Consider the following 24,742-nt stretch of genomic DNA (forward strand, 5'->3'; position numbering starts at 1 on the left):
ATGCCAGAGGCAACTCCCTGCCCTAGATGCATATACAGATGAAGTCGGAAGTTTATATATACACACACCTTAGCCAAATACACTTAAACTCAGTTTCACAATTCCTGACATTTAATCCTAAAAATGTGCCTTCCACAAGCTTCCCACATGAACTTCTTTGGGGTAGGGGGCAGTATTTTCACGTCCGGATGAAAAGCGTGCCCAGAGTAAACTGCCTGCTACTCAGGCCCAGAAGCTAGGATATGCATATTATTAGTAGATTTGGATAGAAAACACTCTGAAGTTTCTAAAACTGTTTGAATGATGTCTGAGTATAACAGAACTCATATGGTAGGCGAAAACCTGAGAAAAATCCAACCAGGAAGTGAGAAATCTGAGGTTTGTAGTTTTTCAAGTGATTGCCTATCCAATATACAGTGACTGTGGGGTCATATTGCACTTCCTAAGGCTTCCACTAGATGTCAGTCTTTCGAACGTTGTTTCAGGCTTCTACTGTGAATGGGGAGAGAATAAGAGCTGATTGGATCAGGTGTCTGGAAAATTGGCATGAGCTCAGTCATGCGTGCAGCTTTGGGAGCGAGCTGAGTTACTTTTCATTTCTGAAGACAAAGGAATTGTCCGGTTGGAATATTATAGAAGATTTATGATAAAAACATCCTAAAGATTGATTCTATACATCGTTTGACATGTTATGTTTCTACGAACTGTAACTGAACTTTGTCTGGACTAAACGCGTGCGTTTTGTGAATTTGGAATGCTGGACTAAACACACGAACAAAATGGAGGTATTTGGACATAAAGATGAACTTTATTGAACATTTATTGTGGAACTGGGATTCTTGGGAGTGCATTCCGATGAAGAGCAAAGGTAAGTGAATATTTATAATGCTATTTCTGACTTCTGTTGACTCCACAACATGGCGGGTATCTGTATGGCTTGTTTTGGTGTCTGAGCACTGAACTCAGATTATTGCAAGGTGTGCGTTCGCGGTGAAGCTTTTTTGAAATCTGACACAGCGGTTGCATTAAGGAGAAGTGTACCTTTAATTCTGTGCATAACACTTGTATATTTTATCAACATTTATGATGAGTATTTCTGTAAATTGATGTGCTCATTCACCGATAGTTTTGGAGGCAAAACATTTCTGAACATTACACGCCAATGTAAAATGGGGTTTTTGGATATAAATATGAACTTTATCGAGGAAAACATACATGTATTGTGTAACATGAAGTCCTATGAGTGCCATCTGATGAAGATCATCAAAGGTTAGTGATTAATTTTAGCTGTATTTCTGTTTTTTTGTGACGCCTCTTCTTGCTTGGAAAATGGCTGTGTGGTTTTTCTTGTCTAGGTGCTGTCCTAACAATCTAATGGTATGCTTTCGCCGTAAAGCCTTTTTGAAATCGGACACGGTGGTTGGATTAATGAGAAGTGTATCTTTAAAATGGTGTATAATACTTGTATGTGTGAGAAATTTGAATTATGAGATTTGTCGTTTTGAATTTGGTGCTCTGATATTTCACTGGCTGTTGGCGTGTGGGATGCTAGCGTCCGACATACCCCAGAGAGGTTAAGTTGGGTGAATTTTGGTCCATTCCTCCTGACAGAGCTGGTGTAACTGAGTCAGGTTTGCAGGCCTCCTTGCTCGCACACGCTTTTCAGTTCTGCCCACAAAATGTTCTATAGGATTGAGGTCAGGGCTTTGTGATGGCCACTCCAATACCTTGACTTGAGATGTTGCTTCAATATCCACATCATTTTCCTACCTCATGATGCCATCTATTTTGTGAAGTGCACCAGTTGTGCTCCCCACAACATGATGCTGCCACAGCCGTGCTTCACGGTTGGGATGGTGTTCTTCGGCTTGCAAGCCTCCCCCCTTTTCCTCCAAACATAACAATGGTCATTATGGCCAAACAGTTCTATTTTTGTTTCATCAGACCAGAGGACATTTCTCCAAAAAGTACGATCTTTGTCCCCATGTGCAGTTGCAAACCGTAGTCTGGCTTTTTTTGGCGGCTTTGGAGCAGTGGCTTCTTCCTTGCTGAGCGGCCTTTCAGGTTATGTCGATATAGGACTCGTTTTACTGTGGATATAGATACTTTTGTACCCGTTTCCTCCAGCATCTTCACAAGGTCCTTTGCTGTTCTGAGATTGATTTGCACTTTTCACACCAAAGTACGTTAATCTCTAGGAGACAGAACGCATCTCCTTCCTGAGCGGTATGACGGCTGCGTGGTCCCATGGTGTTTATACTTGCGTACTATTGTTTGTACAGATGAACATGGTACCTTCAGGCGTTTGGAAATTGCTCCCAAGGATGAACCAGACTTGTGGAGGTCTACAATTTTTTTTGGAGGTCTTGGCTGATTTCTTCTGATTTTACCACGATGTCAAGCAAAGAGGCACTGAGTTTGAAGGTAGGCCTTGAAATACATCCACAGGTACACCTCCAGTTGACTCAAATGATGTCAATTAGCCTATCAGATGCTTCTAAAGCCATGACATAATTTTCTGGAATTTTCCAATCTGTTTAAAGCGCAGTCAACTTAGTGTATGTAAACTTCTGACCCACTGGAATTGTGATACAGTGAATTATAAGTGAAATAATCTGTCTAAACAATTGTTGGAAACATTACTTGTGTCATGCACAAAGTAGATGTCCTAACCGACTTGCCAAAACTATAGTTTGTTAACAAGAAATTTGTGGAGTGTTTGAAAAACTAGTTTTAATGAATCCAACGTAAGTGTATGTAAACTTCCGACTTCAACTGCAAAATAAAAAATCTCAGGTTACATATGGCTCTCCATTGTTTGAAAACATTTAATAAACCATGTGTAGAATGATGTGGTCAGGGCTGTGACCTACAGATAAAGGTATGTATTATGTGGGGATGATGACCTCACCTGGAAGGAGCGCAAATTGCCAGAGACCTTGACATAAGTGCCTGGGGGGATGACTGTGCTGTCCACACTGGGATCCTATGAATGAGGAGAGACAGCAGGACAGAACCATAGGTGAGTAGAGTTAGCAGTTGAACTCTCATTTGAGTGTAGCCTGATGTCACAAAATATATGTTAATTAAACATTATTTGGAAATTATACTGCAAGTGTTGACTGTACTGTATATCCTTGCTGATCCTAGTACTTAGCAGCCCTGATGACTCACCTCCGTATCTACCCACTGCTTCACGTCCATAGGGGCCCCTGTCATGTCATCAACTTTGTACTGGATGTTGGTCATGGATTTGTCAGTGGTTCTGATGATGCCCACAATGGTAACCTAGCACACAAAAAGAGAATACTGTCATAGGATACCAAGGCACACCTCACACATTTCATTTGTACATGGAAGATTAAAATCCTAATCAGTCTATGAGTCACTGTATCGCAATACACCACAAACCCCAACAAAATGGCCACCATCCTCATATTTAAGACATCATTTGGGTTACCTGGGCAACCTCTACCTCTCCCACTCTGAAAACATCCTCCGCTTGGGCAGCAGACATGAGCTGGGACACTGTGCAGGGGACAATCTGTTGGGCACGTTGTCTCTGTAAACATGCATACACAGTAAGCCTGAGTAATTCACATTGAGCCAAATTTAACCTACACATTTTTTTTTTTTTACAATGGCAGACACAACAGTGCGTCGGATGGGTATGTTTACTGTCTGTCAAGCTATTATTTAACTGTTGCCTATAGGTTATGCTACTAATATTACGATGACAGACCTTTTCCACTAGCTGTTCGCTGTGTAATATATGGAGTTTGTGAGTAACAAATACAGACCCCTTTCTTCTCTCCTCCCTGGGAGGCAGCAGGTGATGCGAATCCTCCCGGGGACTGAGTGTATCCACCACCCATGTTTGAATCACCGTATGATCCACCTACATGAAGTGACAGTCTTTAAAAAATATATTTAACTAGGCAAGTCAGTTAAAGAACAAATTCGTATTTACAATTACAGCCCAGACAGGCAAAAGCCGGACGGCCCTCTGACTCCCAATCACCGACGGTTGTGACAATGAGACAACTGTAGCAATAATCCACTGTCTGACTAAAACCATGGAAACACGCTTGCATTACTAGCTAACGTTAGGTAGCTGATTGATGGAGACTACACACAACGTTAACTAGTGAGCCAAATGGCTAGCTGACAAAAGCACTATAGTAACCCGTCAACTACAGTAGCTAGTTAGAGTTACCTAGTTAACGTTTGCTACTAGTTAACAGGCCTCAAGAGAGCTGGCTACAGTAACTAGCTAGCAAGCTAACGTTATTTACAACAACTAGGCAACTTTTGAGCTATTCTTAACAGCCATATAAACCATTGCTACAAAGTCAAACTAACCTTGGTTCCACATGGTGCCGTTACCTTACGTTATATGATAAAATAATGTTTAAACAGGTGGCAAGACAATAAAACGTGTAAAAAGTATTCACAACTATTCCCCTTCCTGTACAATTCGGCGCGCTGGAAAGTTGACAGTATAGAACGCATGCGCCCTACAAAAATGCCGGGAAAACCATTGTCCAATAAGATTCTCTGACTAGATTTGGTAGCTAAACCAATGAACATGCGAGATTGCTCGACGCACTAGCTTACCCAGAGATACACTACTTGAGTATGTGGACACCTACTCGCATAACATCTCATTCCAAAATCATGGGCATTAACAGTGGCGACCAGTCATTCTGGACAGGTGGGCAGAGCCACACCTGTTAAGCTACAACAACAACCATTTTTTTTATATATATATACAGTATATGTTATTTTAGTTTTTTTTGTGTCTGTTTTGCATGTTATTTTGGCATTAATTCATGTCACATATCAGTTTGTAAACAATGTAAAATATAACTAATAACCATTGAGTTAATAAAGCAGCATACAAACATGGTATCTTTTTTGCTTTCTTGAGTAAGGCAGCTCCAAAATGCAGGTGTTTCAGCCTAGCTCAGTGCTTTCTGTGGTGGAGGGGCAGCCAGTGGAATATACAGATCGTAGGCGTTGGTAATCTTCTCTAGTTGCGCTGTGATTGGCTCAGTGTTCTGTCACTCATGGGGACATTATGTCACCGCAAAATCTATGGGGAGGGCTCGAAAATTCATGCCCCTTGAGTGCTGGCATAGAGTTACATTAGAAGTGCCCATCCAAGAAGCCTCAAGGTCATTGGCCAAAGGTAAAATCATGTTATATCTACCGTAGCTTTGATTGGACTGATCATGTCAACATCATACTTTCAAAATCTTAGCTAGCAGCTAGACAAGCAGTCATCCAAAAATGTATTGCGTGCTGCTGCATAAATTATGTAATATGCCAGGGAGATATGTATACTGTAGCTAAGAAAGTAATACTAAGTGTATGTTGTGTAGTAAGCTGTTGTGCCTCACCCTAATAATTTGGTCAGAGAAATGTCATCATCGAATATTGTAAGAGCTTTCATTGTCTGTGTGTGTTGGGTGGGGGGGATTTCCACAAAATCAAACCTATTTTAAACGTGGTCACCCTAAGCAGGATAGGAGAACTTATGCAGCAGGTTAGGATACTGAGTTTTAGGTTAGGGTTAGGAAAAATGAGGGGGGAATCTTTCCCTTTACTTGGTCACCTATCACATTTACAGCTACCCCACTAACCACTCCTCTCAATGGTGTCCTTTAATTGAGAGCAAAACAACATTTCTTGCCCCCATTCGTTTAACGCAGAGCGCCTTCTCCCTCTGACCAGCAGAAACACAAACAATTATCACAAGACCACTTCTGGTTACCCTCACCGATTCCACAGTACCCAATTCTGTTTTCACCCACCCTGAAACCACAAATGGATCAGCCAAAAGGCAAGGGTCCACTTTTTCCAAAAACTTCACTCCTACTGTCACAGACTCATCTTTATCCTGACCCTCAGTGCAAGCCTCAAGGGCACCGAGAACTTCACCACACCTACTAGTTAGAGAGGAGACATGGGTACTCTAGGTAATTTTGCACATTTGAATAGATGTAAAATAATCTATACCATAGTAATCGCAACAGGTGATATCCCAGTGCAGATACAACACCCGCTTTTGGGACCACTAATTAGGCAATATTTTGATAATGGTATGGGTTTCCCTGTTCATATTGATAGGGTTTGAAATCTTGTGTGGGTAATCTCTGTAGAAGCGTTCTGTGTGGGCGCGGTAGGTTGACTCTGTGTGGGTAACCTTTCAATGATGTTCTGTGTGGACAACTGACCGATCGTGTGTGGATGGTTATTTAGTAATGTTCTGTTTGAGCATTTGATCAATCCTGTGTGGGTGATCATGAAGGCTCTGTGTGAGCCTGAGATAAATAATAATTAGTAGATAAGTTAATGATATGCAATGGTTTAAAATAGTTAGGTACATATGTGAAAGCTATAAACCAAATCCACCTAAAATACTCCTGCAGGTTATATAAATATTGATTAAGCATGGTTGGGAATAGCATTGTGTGAATGTGATATGGGAGTTGTGGAAATGAGTCTTAATCTGAAGTTTGGATAGTAACATAGAAATATGTATAATAAAATGATCGAGATTTGAATAATAATCTTTGATATAACGTTATCTTGGGGTTCCGTTCCGTCACTGGCCATCAGAATATCACAGGTGGGGTCATTGTCCGGGAAAACAAACGTATTTTTTTTTTTTTTTCAGCTGGGAGTGTGTTTGGAGAGCTGCTTCATAGCTGTGGAGAGTCCTTGAAAACACACATGGAATGGTTGATGTGAGTACCTAATATTTTCTAACATTATATATGGATTCTGTGAATATATGGAAATGCGACAAATTGTATGTGTGTATAATCGATTACTAGAGATTTGATGAAGTAATGATGAAACTAAACAATAAATAATATACTAACTTGCGCACCCAGACGTAGACGTACATCGGGTGGGAAAATAATAAATACACGTTTTCTGAGTTGGTCCCCTTTATGGATCATTTCATAAGAGATAAGGTTAAAGCATTATATGACTGTCTAAATGCTTATGGGATTTTTTCCCGTCCAGGTTATACATTTAGAGAAACTGCCCTTAAGGCCTGAAAAATGTATTTTTTGCAGTAAGAGATGAGTGGCTATATTTATTAAATAGATCCTTTTCCCATACAGTTACAGCAAATTGAGATGGAATCTCGACGTAACTTATACTGTCATACAAAGCCAAAATAGGGTTAACATCAAACGAATTATCTTTGCGGAGCTATTGTGATGTAGTAAAGTAATTTAAATATGCTGCATGAGAAAAGATAATCTGCTTTTATTACAAGATCTGGTTTTGATTCAATGGATGTCGATTTAATTTGTGACTGCTAATCTACTCCTTTTGCGCATGTCAGAATCTCCGCAGAGGAACGCTTGGACCTTTAATTAAGGGTATTTACCGTGAATTGTGTTATTATGTGCCTAATGTTACGACTATAGACAATTGTAAATTGGGTTATTTGCGGGATTTCTCCGTCATTTCAATAGCATTGGGTCTATGGTATTGACTAAATACTGTATTTCTGATTGTAATTCAACTATTGGTATTTTTTGCATGGACAGATACGGCCACCAGTGTTCGTTTAAGACATAATACATTCTGTTTAACAGCTTGCTTAGTTCAAATTGAAAGGATAATTTCTTCAACATAAATAGTGAGGCGATTTCGATGTAATACCTTGTCTGTAACCTAAATGGTCTGCTGGAATAACATATTGAGAATGGAGTCATATTTAAATAACTGAATCAAAGAAGAGAGTCTGTCACGGATCCCCGGTACTGCTGCTCATTCTGTTCACCAGTTCCGGAGGTCGACGTCACCGGCCTTCTAGGCTGCACTGAACTGTCATTATGCACACCTGGTTCCAAATTCCTCACTGATTGTGTTTGTATAAATGCGCCCGTTTCCCCATCGGGCTGTCAATTATTGTTCCCATGTACGTTGGTGGTGTGAGTACCTATGCTGCGTGTTTTGTGCATTACGGGTCTCGTCCCGTGTTGTTCTACGAGGTTTACCCTCGCTCTTTTGTTTGGGTGCATCGCAGTGTTTTGTATATGTGTTTGTTTTGGGTGTATTAAAAACCCAGATGTATTCCTGCGCCTGTCTCCAAATCCTTTATACCAGCGTGACAGAATAATCGACCTTAAGGGAGACTGCGGGAATGGCCCGTCCCATGATGCTGCAACTGGTCCGTCCGACGACGCAACTTCAGCAGCTGTAACTGGTCCGTCCGACGACGCAACTTCAGCAGCTGCAACTGGCCCGTCCGATGCCACCACAACCGTGCGCTTTGTGTATTTATTCGAGGTACTCCTCGCTCTTTTGTTTGGGTCTCAACCCTGTGTTTTGTATACGTGTTTGTTTTGTCTTCATCCCCGTGCCTTTACATGGCACGCTGTAATTTGGGTCAATTTTTTAAAAAACGAAGCATTCCTGCGCCTGTCTCCCGATCCCATTATACCAACGTGACAGTTTACTAAATCTAATGAATTCTAATAATAGCGGATAGGTAATTGTGATAGAGCTGTGCCCCAAACTTGAAACTCATGTGCCACCTACTTACAGCACGTATGCCAGTTAGGCTCTACATCAGTTGTAAAGCGAATTAATGTGCTTAGTATTGAAGTTTTTTGGCCACTTTAGTTGTGATACAAATATGATCAAAACACATAGGCCTATGGGCTAGGCTACATGAGGTGTGCGACTATGATTTGAAAAAGTTGCAAAAAAAGGCATGTGCTGTTTCTTTACTTCACATTCTCAATTGATAAGCTAATGTGTTAAACTAGTTTTGATTTACACTGAACAAAAAAATATAAAAACGCAACATGCGAAGTGTTAGTCCCATGTTCAATTGAGCAGAAATGTTCCATAAGCACAAAAAGAACAAACCAATCTAGGACCAGGATATAACAATGTTACCATTCAGGAGAAACAAACCTGTAGACAATACATAAGTTGTCAAGGAATCAATGACCATTCTGAAATAATTTCCATTAACTGTTGTCAGGAAAGATGACTTAAAGTGGTGCCGATAACATATGTAGTGGACTTTGAGCCGCTACGTAAAACACACATTTATTGAACGTGTGCTTGAGCAACGCATTTCCCGACAACGATGAAGCAGCAGCCTTGGTACTGCACCCGTTGAATGTGCCGGGACTTCGTTTCGTATGTAGAGTCGTATTCAATTGGACACCCAGTGCAAACACTTTATTGGACAAGTCCAGGTAGTCCCTTAAGTTTGTCCGTTTTCTTCCATATGGTACCTAATGGCTGGGGCTGGTCAAAAGAGGGGTCACACGACCAGGACCTGTTTGGCTGAGGTGAACGGCTGCATGGCAGTGTCCAGTGCTTTCCGGAAGTCTTGGAGGCCTACCTCGGAACAGGCAGGTGCGGTCAGCTTTCCCTGGCGGATCAGGGAGCAGAGCTCATCCAGCATTCCCCGTAAGGCCCCCTCATCTGGGGAGACAGAAATATACATAGACATAACATATTATAAGCCTTATTATAAAGACATTGTAGAAGCTCATACATGCAAACTCATCCATATAACAGGTTATAAAGCATCATACCGGCAGGCTATTGAAAGTAACATTTAATACTGGATATTCAGAGGGACAAAATTAAAGGTACCATGTGTCTCACTCATAGCTTGGACCCACTATAATGGCATGTGAGAAATGCAGAGCAAAGATCTGTCTCTCCAGCCTCCTACATCTTTTTTTTTGTGTGTGTGTGTGTGTGTGTGTATTGTATCTGGCTCACCCTGAGAGTGGGTTCTCTTCCACTGGGTGACCCAGAACCCTTTGACTTTCACATTTTTGAAGATCAGGGCACTCTGGGGAGAGGACAGACAATTATTTTTGTAAGTATGTACAACACACAAGTGGTTTCCATAGGTATTAGCTTTTAAATGTTATCGCCATGTTTGTGAGAGGGAGAGAGAAAACAGTCTGTTGAAATAGTTCCTAGAGGAACATGGTAGAAAAAGGGTAGTATTACAGGGAGTGGCAGTCTTACCACAGGAACAGTGACTGGCTGCTTGGCCATCCCTCCATAAGTCACCATCGACCCTCCAACTCTGAAAAAGTTTGTGGGGGGGGGGGGGAACTATTTACTTGATCAGATATCAAATCCACTTGAATCTCAGAACATCAAGCTATGGCAACAAAGAAGGTTCAATTCAGTCACCTGAATACGTACTGTAAGTGACGGAGGAGTTCTGTTGCACTCTTTCCCCCAACTCCGTTCAGTGCCAGCTTTGGCCTTGGACAGGTCTATAAGGAAGTTAAATAGTAAATTTACATCCAAGGAAAGATCATTATCAGAATTTGGCCCTCAGAGCAGTGTTGAAATCCACAGACCTTGAAAAGTTCCTTCATTTCATGCCGCCTCAGGGTCTCCTCTTTGATCACATGACTGGCGCCCATAGCCTTCAGCCTGTCAATAAGCTGTGTGAGGTCTGGCCTGTGAAAAGGGACACACAAGTACATGCAGTTCTTCAACACGGGCCTTCTTGAATAGGCAACCTTGCTTAATATAATCACTGATCTCTAAGGAATTTTCTATATCAGTCTCTCTCGCACATACACATCACTTTATTAGGGCAGAAGGCTATATTATGACAGTGAGTTACTTACAAAAACCCTGGTCTAGTACAAGTACTCTTCATTATTTCCAGCTGATAACCCAGTGTTATCATTAGAGCTGGAAACCCCCGCCCCCCCCAAATGGTTTTACTTCAGCTGCTGAAAGGTCAAATTCTTAATCAGTCACTAATTCACAGATGTTCTCTTTTTGAAATGAAGCTTAGTGCAGTATGCATTGGTTCTATTCATTTGGCACCAAATCTAAGAAATCAGACTGAAACAAGGAGGGAGTCGAGCAACTACCTGGACTTGACCCAATAAGAAACGCTCATTTTCTGTTGCAAAAGATTGAGTTGCGTGCCCTGATGAATACGAAACTGGCCGTTTGGATTTACCTGTCTCTGACCACGTTGATGGTTTGGATCCCCCTTGCAGCAGCGATCTGTATGACAGCCTGGCCCACACCACTGTTGGCTGCATTCTGGATCACTGTGTCACCTGGAATTAACTCGCATGCAAAGGGCAGTGCATTAAACATATTATACAGTGTAGTGTGATGAAGGAAAGTTAGGTTCTGTATAAAAAGACTGAAGCTCACTTGTATCCTTTTAACACTATTGGGCCAACCTGAACCTACTTTGCTGGCTCTGACAATTTAGTTTCACATGTTCCTTTCCAGCAACTTAGGTGGATGCATAACAAGGCCAGAATCATATAGCACTGTTTGGCTTAGCGCAGTAGCGTGAAATGGGTAACAGCTAGCTTAGCATCTACTTGTTGAAATGGTGAACTTAGCACACCTGGTTTCAGCTCCTCAAAGTCAGAGAGCATCCTAAAAGCAGTGCAGGGGTTAACCCCCAGCGTGGCTGCAGAGAACAGGGGGATGTCATTGGGCAGAGAGATCACATCGTCTTCAGCTAAAACCGCTGCTGTCCTCCACGTCCCTGCTCAGAGAGAGAAAAGGACGGGGTCGTATTCATTAGGAACCAAATAGAAGAAAACGAACGGACTGAAACAGGGAGGGACCACCTAAACTTGTCCAAGTACTTGTTTCCGTTTTCCTTTGGAAAACGTTTTAATAATGTGTGCCCCACCCTAATGAATAAGGCCCTGGGGCCTAATTTATAAACATTGCGTGGGCACAAAATATGTCCCAAAACATAAGTGCGCCAGTTCACGAAAAAGTTGGCATTTATAAAAACTGAACTTCACATGAAAAAGTACTTATCCTCCTGCAAACTTTAGACCATGCATATGCACAGTTTCTAGTGGTTTAAGTATTGCATTGCAAGAAGGCATGAGTAGCCTAGTAGTAGCCTTGTGCAAATGCATAATATGATGACACTCTTATTCATCACAAAAAAAACGTAGGCCTAGCGAAATATAGTAACACGATGCAATCATTCGCGGTTAGTGAGAAGAGTGTAAACCAATTTATTTTGCATGCTAAAATAATTACAAGTAGGCACACTGTATATTCTATTTCTTTCATTTCCATGATCATTACAGAATATATTCCTCATCTTTTCTGACTGTGATGGTTTCATAGACTATTCGCAAAATAGCCTATAGACCTACAACAAGTTAGGATAGACAACCATTTGTCCCATCATTTAATTGGACCCACTTCACAGTAGTAAATAGTGCGATACAATCTGAAACGCAGTTTAACGGTAGAACAGACGGTTCACATTTTCTATTGACGTTTGTAGACTACGCCTGAGTACTGTAATGTGAAATTTATTGCGTAGACAATTTCATATAAACATAGATCATACATACATAGTATGTGGACACCCCTTCAAATTAGTGGATTCAGCTATTTCAGCGACACCGGTTGCTGACAGGCGAATAAGATCTAGCACACAGACATGCAATCTCCATATACAAATATTGGTAGTAGAATGGCCTTACTGAAGAGCTCAGTCACTTTCAACGTGGCACCGTCATAGGATGTCACCTTTCCAACAAGTCAGTTTGTCAAATTTCTGCCCTGCTGGAGCTGCCACGGTCAGCTGTAAGTGCTGTTATTGTGAAGTGGAAACGTCTAGGAGCAACAACAGCTCAGCCGCAAAGTGGTAGGCCACACAAACTCACAGAACAGGAACGCTGAAGCATGTAAAAATTCTGTCCTTGGTTGCAACACTCACTACCGAGTTCCAAACTGCCTCGAAGCAACAATAACTATTTGTCGGGAACTTCATGAAACGGGTTTCCATGGCCAAGCAGCCGCAGTGGCCAAGCAGTGAAGGGAAATCTAGAATGAAAGTTGTTAGATGGGGTTGAGCCAGGTCTAATCGCCCTACATCAGTGCCCAACCACACTAACGCTTGTGGCTGAATTGAAGCAAGTCCCCGCAACAATGTTCCAACATCTAGTGGAAAGCCTTCCCAGAAGAGTGGAGGCTATTATGGCAGCAAAGGGGGGGACCAACTCCATATTAATGCCCATAATTTTGGAATGAGATTTTCGAAGAGCAGGTGTTCACATACTTTTGGTCATGTTCTGTATATCATAACCATTACAGAATTAATTCTTCACCTTGATGTGTCAATATGCCCGTAGTATCCATACACATCTCTCATTTAATTGGGACTATTAGTTAGGCTGTTATAAATTTCAAGTTTTTGCGCAATGCATCCGACAGGGTGCACGGTTGATAACATACAGTTGAAGTCGGAAGCTTACATACACCTTAGCCAAATACATTTAAACTTTAGTTTCACAATTCCTGACATTCAATCCGAGTAAAAAATCCCTGTCTTAGGTCAGTTAGGATCACCACTTTATTTTAAGAATGTGAATAATAGCAGAGAATTATTTATTTCAGCTTTTATTTCTTTCATCACATTCCCCGTGGGTCAGAAGTTCACATACACTCAATTAGTATTTGGTAGCATTGCCTTTAAATTGTTTAACTTGGGTCAAACATTTGGATAGCCTTCCACAAGCTTCCCACAATAAGTTGGGTGAATTGTGGCCCATTCCTCCTGACAGAGCTGGTGTAACTGAGTCAGGTTTGTAGGCCTCCTTGCTCGCACACGCTTTTCAGTTCTGCCCACAAATTTTCAATAGGATTGAGGTCAGGGCTTTGTAATGGCCACTCCAATACCTTGACTTTGTTGTCCTTAAGCCATTTTGCCACAACTTTGGAAGTATGCTTGGGGATATTGTCCATTTGGAAGACCCATTTGCAATCAAGCTTTAACTTCCTGACTGATATCTTGAGATGTTTCAATATATACACAATTTTCCTGCCTCATGATGCTTCAATATATCCACAATTTTCCTGCCTCATGATGCCATCTATTTTGTGAAGTGCACCAGTCCATCCTGCAGCAAAGCACTCTCACAACATGATGCTGCTACCCCTGTGCTTCATGGTTGGGATGGTGTTCTTCGGCTTGCAAGCCTCCCTTTTCCTCCAAACAAAACGATGGTCATTATGGCCAAACAGTTCTGTTTTTGTTTCATCAGACCAGAGGACATTTCTCCAAAAAGTACAATCTTTGTCCCCATGTGCAGTTGCAAACCGTAGTCTGACTTTTTTAATGGCGGTTTTGGAGCAGTGCCTTCTTCCTTGCTGAGCAGCCTTTCAGGTCATAGATACTTTTGTACCCATTTCCTCCAGCATCTTCACAAGGACCTTTGCTGTTCTGGGATTGATTTGCACTTTTCGCACCAAAGTACGTTCATTACTAGGAGACAGAACGTGTCTCCTTCCTGAGCGGTATGACGGCTACGTGGTCCCATGGTGTTTATACTTGCGTACTATTGTTTGTACAGATGAACGTGGTACCTTCAGGCGTTTGGAAATTGCTCCCAAGGATGAACCAGACTTGTGGAGGTCTACAATTTTCTTTCCTGAGGTCTTGGCTGATTTCTTTTGATTTTTCCATGATGTCAAGCAAAGAGGCACTGAGTTTGAAGGTAGGCCTTGAAATACATCCACAGGTACACCTCCAACTGACTCAAACGATGTTAATTAGCCTATCAGATGCTTCTAAAGCCATGACATCATTTTCTGGAATTTTCCAATAAAAGGCACAGTCAACTTAGTGTATGTAAACTTCTGACCCACTGAAATTGTGATACAGTGAATTGTAAGTTTAATAATCTGTCTGTAAACAATTGCTTGAAAAATTACTTGTGTCATGCACAAAGTAGATGTCCTAACCAACTTGCCAAAACTATAGTTTGTTAACAAGAAATTTGTGGAGTGGTTGAAAAGACAGTTTTAATGACTCCAACCTAAGTGTAGGTAAACTTCCGACTTCAACTGTACAGTAGAATTTAACAGGTGAACAGACAGTTGATCTTTTGCATTGACGTGTGTAGGCGACCACTTTGAGTAGGCCTACTGTAGTAAAAAAATAAAGTAAATGCAGGTCTTTCAGAAACAGCCAGATACCGCAAATGCCACTGCAAAAGAAAACATTCTGCCAACACCTCCAAAGAAATGTGATCAAGTTCACCATTGCTATTTTCGTTAGATACTGTCTTGGCCTAATTCTAATACTTGCAAATAAGGGCATTATTGTGATCATAAAAGGTGAATGATGGGAATTCTTCAGAAGTTATAATGCTCGTTCACACATGCATAGTTTTACGACAGGTCTGTTTTATAATGAGAAACATGCTTCTGTATGGTGTCATTTATAACCGTTGCGTAAATTTCACACTAAATATCTGCGTGCGCCATTTCTGAAAAGACTGCACAAATACAAAAATATTTAGAGTCATAAACTTGGCGCACTCCTTACAACACATGTTTCCGTTATAAAATCAGACCTGTCCTGAAACTGTGCGCGCATGAACGAGCATTAAAACTAGAGGTCGACGGATTATGATTTTTCAACGCCGATACCGATTATTGGAGGACCAAAAAAAGCCGAGGTATCGGCTTTCTTTGGTCCTCCAATAATCGGTCCTCCACCCATCATTCACCTTTTATGCCGATTTATATAAAAAAATATATATATATGGCCGATTTATAAAAAATAATATACATCTCTAAAAACGGCCTATTTATTTATAAAAATGACAATTACAACAACACTGAATGAACACTTATTTTAACTTAATATAATACATCAATAAAATCAATAAGGTCTCAAATAAATAATGAAACACGTTCAATTTGGTTTGAATAATGCAAAAACAAAGTGTTGGAGAAGAAAATAAAAGTGCAATACGTGCCATGTAAAAAAGCTAATGTTTATGTTCCTTGCTCAGAACATGAGAACACATGAAAGCGGTTGGTTCCTTTTAACATGAGTCTTCAATATTCCCAGGTAAGAAGTTTTAGGTTGTAGTTATTATAGGACTATTACTCTCTATACCATTTGTATTTCATATACCTTTGACTATTGGATGTTCTAATAGGTACTTTAGTATTGCCAGCATAATCTTGGGAGTTGATAGGCTTGAAGTCATAAACAGCGCAATGCTTTTATGCATTGTGAAGAGCTGCTGGCAAACGCAGTAAAGTGCTGTTTGAATGAATGCTTATGAGCCTTCTGCTGCCTACCACCGCTCAGTCAGACTGCTCTATCAAATCATAGACTTAATTATAATATAATAACACACAGAAATACGAGCCTTAGGTCATTAATATGGTCAAATCCGGAAACTATCATTTCAAAAACAAAACATTTATTCTTTCAGTGAAATACGGAACCGTTCCGTATTTTATTTAAAGGGTGGCATCCATAAGTCTAAATTACATTGCACAACCTTCAATGTTATGTCAAAATTCTGGCAAATTAGTTCGCAACGAGCCAGGCGGCCCTAACTGTTGCATATACCCTGACTCTGCGTGCAATGAACGCAAGACAAGTGACACAATTTCCCTAGTTTAATATTGGCTGTTAACATGAATTTATTTTAACTAAATATGCAGGTTTAAAAATATATACTTCTGTGTATTGATTTTAAGAAAGGCATTGATGTTTATGGTTAGGTACAGTCGTGCAACGATTGTGCTTTTTTCGCAAATTAGCTTTTGTTAAATCATCCCCCGTTTTGCGAAGTTGGCTGTCTTTATTAGGAAGAAATAGTCTTCACACAGTTCACAACGAGCCAGGCGGCCAAAACTGCTGCATATACCCTGACTCTGTTGCACAGAATGCAAGATAAGTGACACAATTTCCCTAGTTAAAATAAATTCATGTTAGCAGGCAATATTAACTAAATATGCAGGTTTAAAAATATACTGCTCAAAAAAATAAAGGGAACACTTAAACAACACATCCTAGATCTGAATGAAAGAAATAATCTTATTAAATACTTTTTTCTTTACATAGTTGAATGTGCTGACAACAAAATCACACAAAAATAATCAATGGAAATCCAATTTATCAACCCATGGAGGTCTGGATTTGGAGTCACACTCAAAAATAAAGTGGAAAACCACACTACAGGCTGATCCAACTTTGATGTAATGTCCTTAAAACAAGTCAGAATGAGGCTCAGTAGTGTGTGTGGCCTCCACATGCCTGTATGACCTCCCTACAACACCTGGGCATGCTCCTGATGAGTTGGCGGATGGTCTTCTGAGGGATCTCCTCCCAGACCTGGACTAAAGCATTCGCCAACTCCTGGACAGTCTGTGGTGCAACGTGGCGTTGGTGGATGGAGCGAGACATTATGTCCCAGATGTGCTCAATTGGATTCAGGTCTGGGGAACGGGCGGGCCAGTCCATAGCATCAATGCCTTCCTCTTGCAGGAACTGCTGACACACTCCAGCCACATGAGGTCTAGCATTGTCTTGCATTAGGAGGAACCCAGGGCCAACCGCACCAGCATATGGTCTCACAAGGGGTCTGAGGATCTCATCTCGGTACCTAATGGCAGTCAGGCTACCTCTGGCGAGCACATGGAGGGCTGTGCGGCCCCCCAAAGAAATGCCACCCCACACCATGACTGACCCACCGCCAAACCGGTCATGCTGGAGGATGTTGCAGGCAGCAGAACGTTCTCCACGGCGTCTCCAGACTCTGTCACGTCTGTCACATGTGCTCAGTGTGAACCTGCTTTCATCTGTGAAGAGCACAGGGCGCCAGAGGCGAATTTGCCAATCTTGGTGTTCTCTGGCAAATGCCACACGTCCTGCACGGTGTTGGGCTGTAAGCACAACCCCCACCTGTGGACGTCGGGCCCTCATACCACCCTCATGGAGTCTGTTTCTGACCGTTTGAGCAGACACATGCACATTTGTGGCCTGCTGGAGGTCATTTTGCAGGGCTCTGGCAGTGCTTCTCCTGCTCCTCCTTGCACAAAGGCGGAGGTAGCGGTCCTGCTGCTGGGTTGTTGCCCTCCTACGGCCTCCTCCACGTCTCCTGATGTACTGGCCTGTCTCCTGGTAGCACCTCCATGCTCTGGACACTACGCTGACAGACACAGCAAACCTTGCCACAGCTCGCATTGATGTGCCATCCTGGATGAGCTGCACTACCTGAGCCACTTGTGTGGGTTGTAGACTCTGTCTCATGCTACCACTAGAGTGAAAGCACCACCAGCATTCAAAAGTGACCAAAACATCAGCCACGAAGCATAGGAACTGAGTAGTGGTCTGTGGTCCCCACCTGCAGAACCACTCCTTTATTGGGGGTGTCTTGCTAATTGCCTATAATTTCCACCTGTTGTCTATTCCATTTGCACAACAGCATGTGGAATTTATTGTCAATCAGTGTTGCTTCCTAAGTGGACAGTTTGATTTCACAGAAGTGTGATTGACTTGGAGTTACATTGTGTTGTTTAAGTGTTCCCTTTATTTTTTTGAGCAGTGTATATACTTGTGTATTGATTTTAAGACAGGCGTTGATGTTTATGGTTAGGTACACATTGGTGCAACGACAGTGCTTTTTTCACGAATGTGCTTATTAAATCACCAGTTTGGCGAAGTAGCCTGTGATTCAATGATAAATTAACAGGCACCGCATCGATTATATGCAACGCAGGACAAGCTAGATAAACTAGTAATATCATCAACCATGTGTAGTTAACTAGTGATTATGTTAAGATTGATTGTTTTTAATAAGATATGTTTAATGCTAGCTAGCACCTTACCTTGGCTCCTTGCTGTACTCGCATAACAGGTAGTCAGCCTGCCACGCAGTCTCCTCGTGGAGTGCAATATAATCGGCCATAATCGGTGTCCAAAATTGCCGATTAACGATTGTTATGAAAACTTTGAAGTCGGCCCTAATTAATCGGCCATTATGATTAGTCGGTCGACCTCTAATTAAAACTCTGCCTGAAAAACACCCATCATTCACCTTTTATGGTGACAATAACACCCATCATTCACCTTTTATGGTGACCCTTATTTGCTGTACACTTTGGAAGTATTCAAATTAGGCCGATGCATTTTTCTAAAGGAAATAGCAATAGCAAACTTGATCAAATGTCTTTGTAGGTGATGGCAGAAAGTTAAACTTTTGCAGTGACATTTACTGTTGTCCTAGGCTATCTGACAGACAAAAGGTTAATGAAAGACAACAACAATTACAAATTGCTGTGGACCTGTAAACAGACCGTCTGAATTTAATATGGACTGTTTTGGATTTACTTTTTCCTCTAACTGCCCGAATTCTGAAACATTGTCTATTCACAGTGGTAACCATACATACGCCAATGCAAAAGATGAACAGTCTGTTCACCTATTCAATTCTACTGTATGTTAGAAACCACCTTCCTTTCTGATACACAGAGCAAAATACTTGAAAGAATAGCCTATCTAATAGGCCCAATTAAATTAGAGACGCGCATGATATTGTCTACTCAAGAAATGTGAAATTACAGTATTCAGACGTAAGCTACAGAAGTAACCTACAACTTACTGTCTGTTCCACCATTAATAAACTGTACTCCGGATCGGATGGCATACAGCAAAATATTTAAATTACCTTATCTGTTTTACTACTGTGAAGTGGGTCCAATTAAATGAGATGGGACGAATGGTATCCTTGTTGTAGGCCTATGCTACCTAGAAAGTATAAAACCATCACAGAAAAGGTGAAGAATTTATTATGCAATGATAATGGAAATTAAATAATGGCCTAGGAAATACCCATTTCTAATTATTTTAAAATGCTAAGAAACAAAATATATTTTCTCTCTTCTTAACCTGTTTATTGCTATAAGTCTGTCCCTCATATCCCCCATTTGCACAAAATTCAAATCTACTTGCAACACAATTCTTCAACCACTAGAAACTGTGCGTACATACAGTCTAAAGTTTGCAAGACGGTGAGCACATTTTCACATCAAGTTCAGGTTTTATAAATGGCAACTTTAGCATGAAAGCTGGCACATGCATGCTTTGTGGATTCACATGGTTTATAAATGAGGCCCCTGGTTTCTAAAGCATGAAAGGGCCTTTGAAAGGGCTTGAATGTCAACCTAGATGGATATTTCAGCTCAGTAGTATCTCGTGAGCATTAAAGTATTAACTCACCTAATCCAGCATCTCTTGGGATCACCCAGTCCCCTGGTCTAAGTGCTTTCACCTGGCTGCCCACTTCCAGGATCTGGGCCACCCCCTCGTTTCCTCCTACTGCTGGAAGGTCAGGTAGGATGGCATAGGTACCTGCAGGACCAAATACAGACATTGGCTTTAGATATAAAACAACTATAGTCAGGATCAATTTGATCTCGATCCAGTTAATTCATGATAGGAACTCAACAATAAATGTAATTGTGTGTGTGTGTGCATGTCACCAGTGTTGTTTTTTTCCCCCTTTCCTTTTTACCTTGGATCATGTTTATGTCAGAAGGGTTGATGGGGGCTGCCAACAATTTTACAAGGACACTCTTAGCACCAACAGAGGGAAGCTCCATGCTCTCCAACCTGTAAAAACACACAAGACACATTTGAAGCCTCTGGATTCTCTCTTCAGATACATCTGCAACTACGACAGCACGTCACGGCAGCATTGCACTTACATCCAGACTCAATGGTACACAGTACTCAATATTTTGACATAGCTAACATTCTTACTGAACAACTTGAGACGGGTCGCCGTGGTTTCTGTACAACAGGGCCGTACAACCATTGATTGAAGATTCAGTTGAATACCTACAAATACTACCCCTCGGGCTTGATAGCTTTTGTTGTCGGGTGGTGGATCCAGTGGTGAATGTTCTACATACTGTATGCCTCCTCACCTCGGTTCTTTTACTTAATAACGATGCGATACGTGACACCTTAATTTTAAAACATAAAAAGCATGAGCCCGTAAACCCGGCCATCTTGGATTAACCCTTGGCATGCCAGCGCAGTTTTGCCAACTAATTTTCAGGGTAAGTTGCTAGAGGCAGGTTGATTTGTTGCTAAATAACGTTGTGATGTCATTGCGTGATAACGTAAAACTGCGTCATTACGTAGAATACACAATAGCGTTCCTCAAATTGACTGGCCAGCTCGGCAAAAAATATGATTTGACATTTGTTCAGGTACAGACTCCCACTCTTTTCTGTACATTTTTGCTATAGGCATGTTGATTGATGTTGTAAGTTCTGTTCAAGATCAAACATTCGTGACCAACTATATTCATTGGGTTTGGCTCGTCGAACCCATACTACTGTTGCTGCAGTATCAACAATGATTTGCAATTTGCTGAAATTGCTGCTGGAATGCTGCTGCCTGTGCACGAGCTGAGCGCCTGCTGTTGACGTCACTTACAACGCACTTTTGCAGCCAGGCACGTGTGTTGTGACTGAGTGTGTGACAGAGAAAAACGTTTTTGTGTCATTTAGAGGGAAATTGCGTGCATTTTAGCATTTGAGTCACTTTTCAAAAGTTGCTAAAAGTTCCAAATACATTTTTAAAAGTAGCTAAATTTGTTGCTAGATGCTGTTTGAAAAAAAAAAGTTGCCAGGGTAGTCTAAAAAGTTGCTAAATCTAGCAACAAAATTGCTAAGTTGGCATCACTGTGCCAGAGTCAAGCAGGGGTCCCACCACTTCCGAATTCGCCAGACAAAGTATCGCCCGCATTCATTTTCAACAGGAGCAAGAAGACCAATGCGCAGGAGCGGCGCTCTGCTCGACCTTTATGCAAATGTCACGCTGCTACGGCTGCGGTAAACCAAGCAGGTGAGTAGCAGAAGATTGCTCATGAAACACAGTTCCGCCTGTCATTAGTTATGGGCAAGCGCAACAAGGAAAGATGGATGAAAGCAAATCATCGCTATGTCTGGTTTTCCAATTCTATATGATTTTGCTTTGCTAGAATACAGACACAATATCACAAGGTCAATGGCGTGGCGGAGATTTGCACAATGTTTGCTTGTGCTGCTAGCTAGCTATGAACATCAAGCAACCTAAACCTCAAAACTGTGAACAAAGCCACCATTTATGAATGTGTTGAGTAAATTAAATTGTGAAATGTGCCCACCAATGGACAGAAATCAGAAAACACACATTATAACATTGTAAATGATACAGTAAGCATGAATTTCCCATGTAATATGCTATCAATTGGATTATGGTGTCTTAACATTCTGATTCTCATATATTATAGTTTATTGCTCGTTCATTATACTTTTGTCATGACTGATGGTTATAGCTCACTTCCTGTAAAATACATAGGCCTACATCACATGCACATGAATGGGTACACTTGGTAAAGGAAATTGTGGCCATCAACATCAATATCTCTGCAATCCTCCTCTATGCCACTGACCTTCTGATTTGGTCTCTATTCTAAAATCATTCTCTGCAAATAAACAAGGTACAATTACAACGCTCCCCACGCCACATTATTTCCCTTTTTGATATTTTTCCTTAACCTATAAATTGCCAGCCCCTTATTTTCAGGTACAGTACCGTACCTAGAATATAAGGGTTAGATTTGCATAAACTATTTAATGTCAGAAAAATCATGAAAAAAATCTGGTTTATGGTTAGCCTCATATACATGATCTACTTCTATCATTTTAAATGGAGAACATATAGCTAGCTCATCAATATGCAAATGATGTGTGAGTTTAGCTATTCTCTGCTTCAGATGTACAATGACAAGGGGCACATTGATTGCACATGCCCATTAGGCCAGTTATGCCATCATACTGTAGGCCTATGGCTGCATTGCTGATGCATATCAAATCGAACTTTATTTGTCACATGCGCCGAATACAACAAGTGTAGACCTTACAGTGAAATGCATACTTACAAGCCCTTAACCAACAGTGCAGTTCAAGAAGAGTTAAGAAAATATTTACCAAATAAACAAAAGTAAAAAATGTTAAATGATATAAAGTAACATAATAACATAACAATAACGAGGCTATATACAGGGGGTACCGGTACCGAGTCAGTGTGCGGGGGTACAGGCTAGTTGAGGTAATCTGTATATGTAGGTAGGGGTGAAGTGACTATTCATAGTTAATAAACAACAAGAAGCAGCAGTGTACAAAACAAATGGATGGGGGGGTCAATGTAATAGTTCGGTGGCCATTTGATTAATTGTTCAGCAGTCTTATGGCTTGGGGGTAGAAGCTGTTAAGGAACCTTTTGGTCCTAGACTTAGCGCTCCGGTAACGCTTGCCATGCGGTAGCAGAGAGAACAGTCTATGACTTGGGTGACTGGAGTCTCTGACAATTGTATGGGCTTTCCTCTATCATTATGATAAGCTGCTAAATGGGTTCACATAACTGATCCTGAGACAGAGTGACAATCAAATAAAACTGATTGGAGATCTCACAACTGGACAAAAAGGTCATGTTCATTTGAGAAAGCAACACAGAAACACAGACAAATTAGAGACCGATACCCTTCACCCCTTTTTATTGCAAAATTGTGATCTGTGATGAATGAACATTGACACTAGTTAATCTTGGAAAGTTAACAATTAAAACAAGTTTAAACACAAGTTTAAACACACAAAATATAATTTCAAAATGTACAAATAATCAAACTTCTTTGTAAATGTTAGACATTGTAGTAAGTAGGCTATTATTGCTAAAGCATAATTTTGGGGGGACAGAAACATCCATACCAGAGGTGGCCAACCTTGCTCCACTCTATAATCTACCTGGGTGAGCAGACTTCTATTCCAGCCCAGCAATAAAACACATTATTATCAACTCATTAGGTTTGATAAGTTGAATCGGGTATATTAGTGCTAGGCTGGAACACCAGCACACTCAGAAGCCAGCACACAAGGATTGGCCTGCTACAGTTATAATCAGTTTGTAGCCTACATTGTGTCTGACTTTTAACTGTATTGTAGTACACAACATTTGCTAACATAAGTACACATACAACCCATGGCATACAAGGATGTACAAGCAGTCTCTTGGGACATTCACTGAGACCTCTTCATCTGCAGACAGGCTTTCGCAACTCTCCATATTAGAGGACAGACATCAAAGAAACAGGCTTCATTTTATTACAATTAGACAGCCCTGGCTATTATCTCTCTGTCTGTCTTCATAGTTTTCCTCTCTAGAGACTAAAACTGGAGAATATTTTTATGTCAACCCACAACCTGCCCCATCTAACTACTACACCCACTCAGTGGCGACCCAGGGCAGGTGGGGGAAAATACCCACCTGTTTTGAGCCCAAAATGTTTTTTGTTGTTGCCTGTTTTGCATGTTATTTTGCAATTAATACATGTCACATATCCGTTTGCAAACAATGTAAAAAAAGAAAACCATTGAGTTGATAAATACAAACATGGTTTCTTTTTGCCTTCTTGAGTAAGGCAGGTTCAAAATGCAGGTGTTTCAGCCTAGCTCAGTGCTTTCTGTGGTGTTTGGGCAGCTAGCGGAAAATACGGAGAGTAGGGGTTGGTAATGTTCTCTAGTTGCGTCGTGATTGGCTCAGCATTCTGTCAGTCATGGGGACACTACTACTCCGCAAAATGTACAGGGAGAGCCAAAAATTCAAGCCCCTTGGCTGCTTCCATAGAGTTACATTAGAAGTACCCATCCAAGAAGGCTCAAGGTCATTGATAAAATGACGTCAAATCACGTTTTATCTTGCGTAGCTTTGATTGGACTGATCATGTCAACATCATACTTTCAAAATCTTAGCTAGCAAGCAGTCATCATGAATCACATCAACAATCCTTTTCAATCTTTGACACAAGAACAGAAATTATAGATAAAACGTATCGGTGCTCATAGG

General features: G+C 41.1%; 2 protein-coding genes across 4 annotated transcripts in view; both read right to left on the bottom strand.

Moving 5' to 3' along the window:
* LOC106605109 (replication protein A 32 kDa subunit) overlaps positions 1 to 4,542 on the bottom strand; it is an 11,727-nt gene extending 7,185 nt beyond the window's left edge. Inside the window, exons 1-5 of the mRNA XM_014200427.2 lie at positions 4,363 to 4,542; positions 3,801 to 3,898; positions 3,461 to 3,562; positions 3,175 to 3,288; positions 2,912 to 2,986 (exon numbers count right to left, since the gene is read on the bottom strand). Of these exons, the coding sequence (XP_014055902.1) occupies positions 2,912 to 2,986; positions 3,175 to 3,288; positions 3,461 to 3,562; positions 3,801 to 3,898; positions 4,363 to 4,375 (402 nt within the window). The 5' untranslated portion in view covers positions 4,376 to 4,542. The remainder of the gene's footprint in view (positions 1 to 2,911; positions 2,987 to 3,174; positions 3,289 to 3,460; positions 3,563 to 3,800; positions 3,899 to 4,362) is intronic.
* Positions 4,543 to 8,744: 4,202 nt separating this feature from the next.
* LOC106605110 (enoyl-[acyl-carrier-protein] reductase, mitochondrial) lies at positions 8,745 to 21,048 on the bottom strand. Of its 3 annotated transcripts, none has more exons than XM_014200430.2 (10): positions 20,687 to 21,048; positions 20,361 to 20,458; positions 20,066 to 20,197; positions 11,405 to 11,548; positions 11,000 to 11,102; positions 10,380 to 10,482; positions 10,207 to 10,292; positions 10,036 to 10,096; positions 9,781 to 9,853; positions 8,745 to 9,474 (listed from the first exon to the last, which is right to left on the bottom strand). In XM_014200430.2, exons 1-10 carry the CDS (start codon positions 20,857 to 20,859, stop codon positions 9,311 to 9,313), a joined length of 1,137 nt encoding a protein of 378 aa, XP_014055905.1. In that variant the 5' UTR covers positions 20,860 to 21,048; the 3' UTR covers positions 8,745 to 9,310. The 3 variants fall into 3 exon arrangements, with proteins under 3 accessions (XP_014055905.1, XP_014055903.1, XP_014055904.1); XM_014200428.2 differs by having other exon boundaries at positions 20,609 to 21,043; XM_014200429.2 differs by having other exon boundaries at positions 10,219 to 10,292; positions 20,609 to 21,037.
* Positions 21,049 to 24,742: the final 3,694 nt, after the last annotated feature.

The sequence above is a fragment of the Salmo salar genome, chromosome ssa05 (assembly GCF_905237065.1).
Source record: "Salmo salar chromosome ssa05, Ssal_v3.1, whole genome shotgun sequence".
NCBI lineage: Eukaryota > Metazoa > Chordata > Actinopteri > Salmoniformes > Salmonidae > Salmo > Salmo salar.

Coding starts and splice junctions, on each gene's coding strand:
- LOC106605110 (XM_014200428.2), bottom strand. CDS start 20,859: ATGGCCGGGTTTACGGGCTCATGCTTTTTATGTTTTAAAATTAAGGTG. Junction 20,198..20,360: donor TGACATAAACATGATCCAAG/GTAAAAAGGAAA, acceptor TTGGTCCTGCAG/GTACCTATGCCATCCTACCT. Junction 10,097..10,206: donor CACTTACAGTACGTATTCAG/GTGACTGAATTG, acceptor AAACTTTTTCAG/AGTTGGAGGGTCGATGGTGA.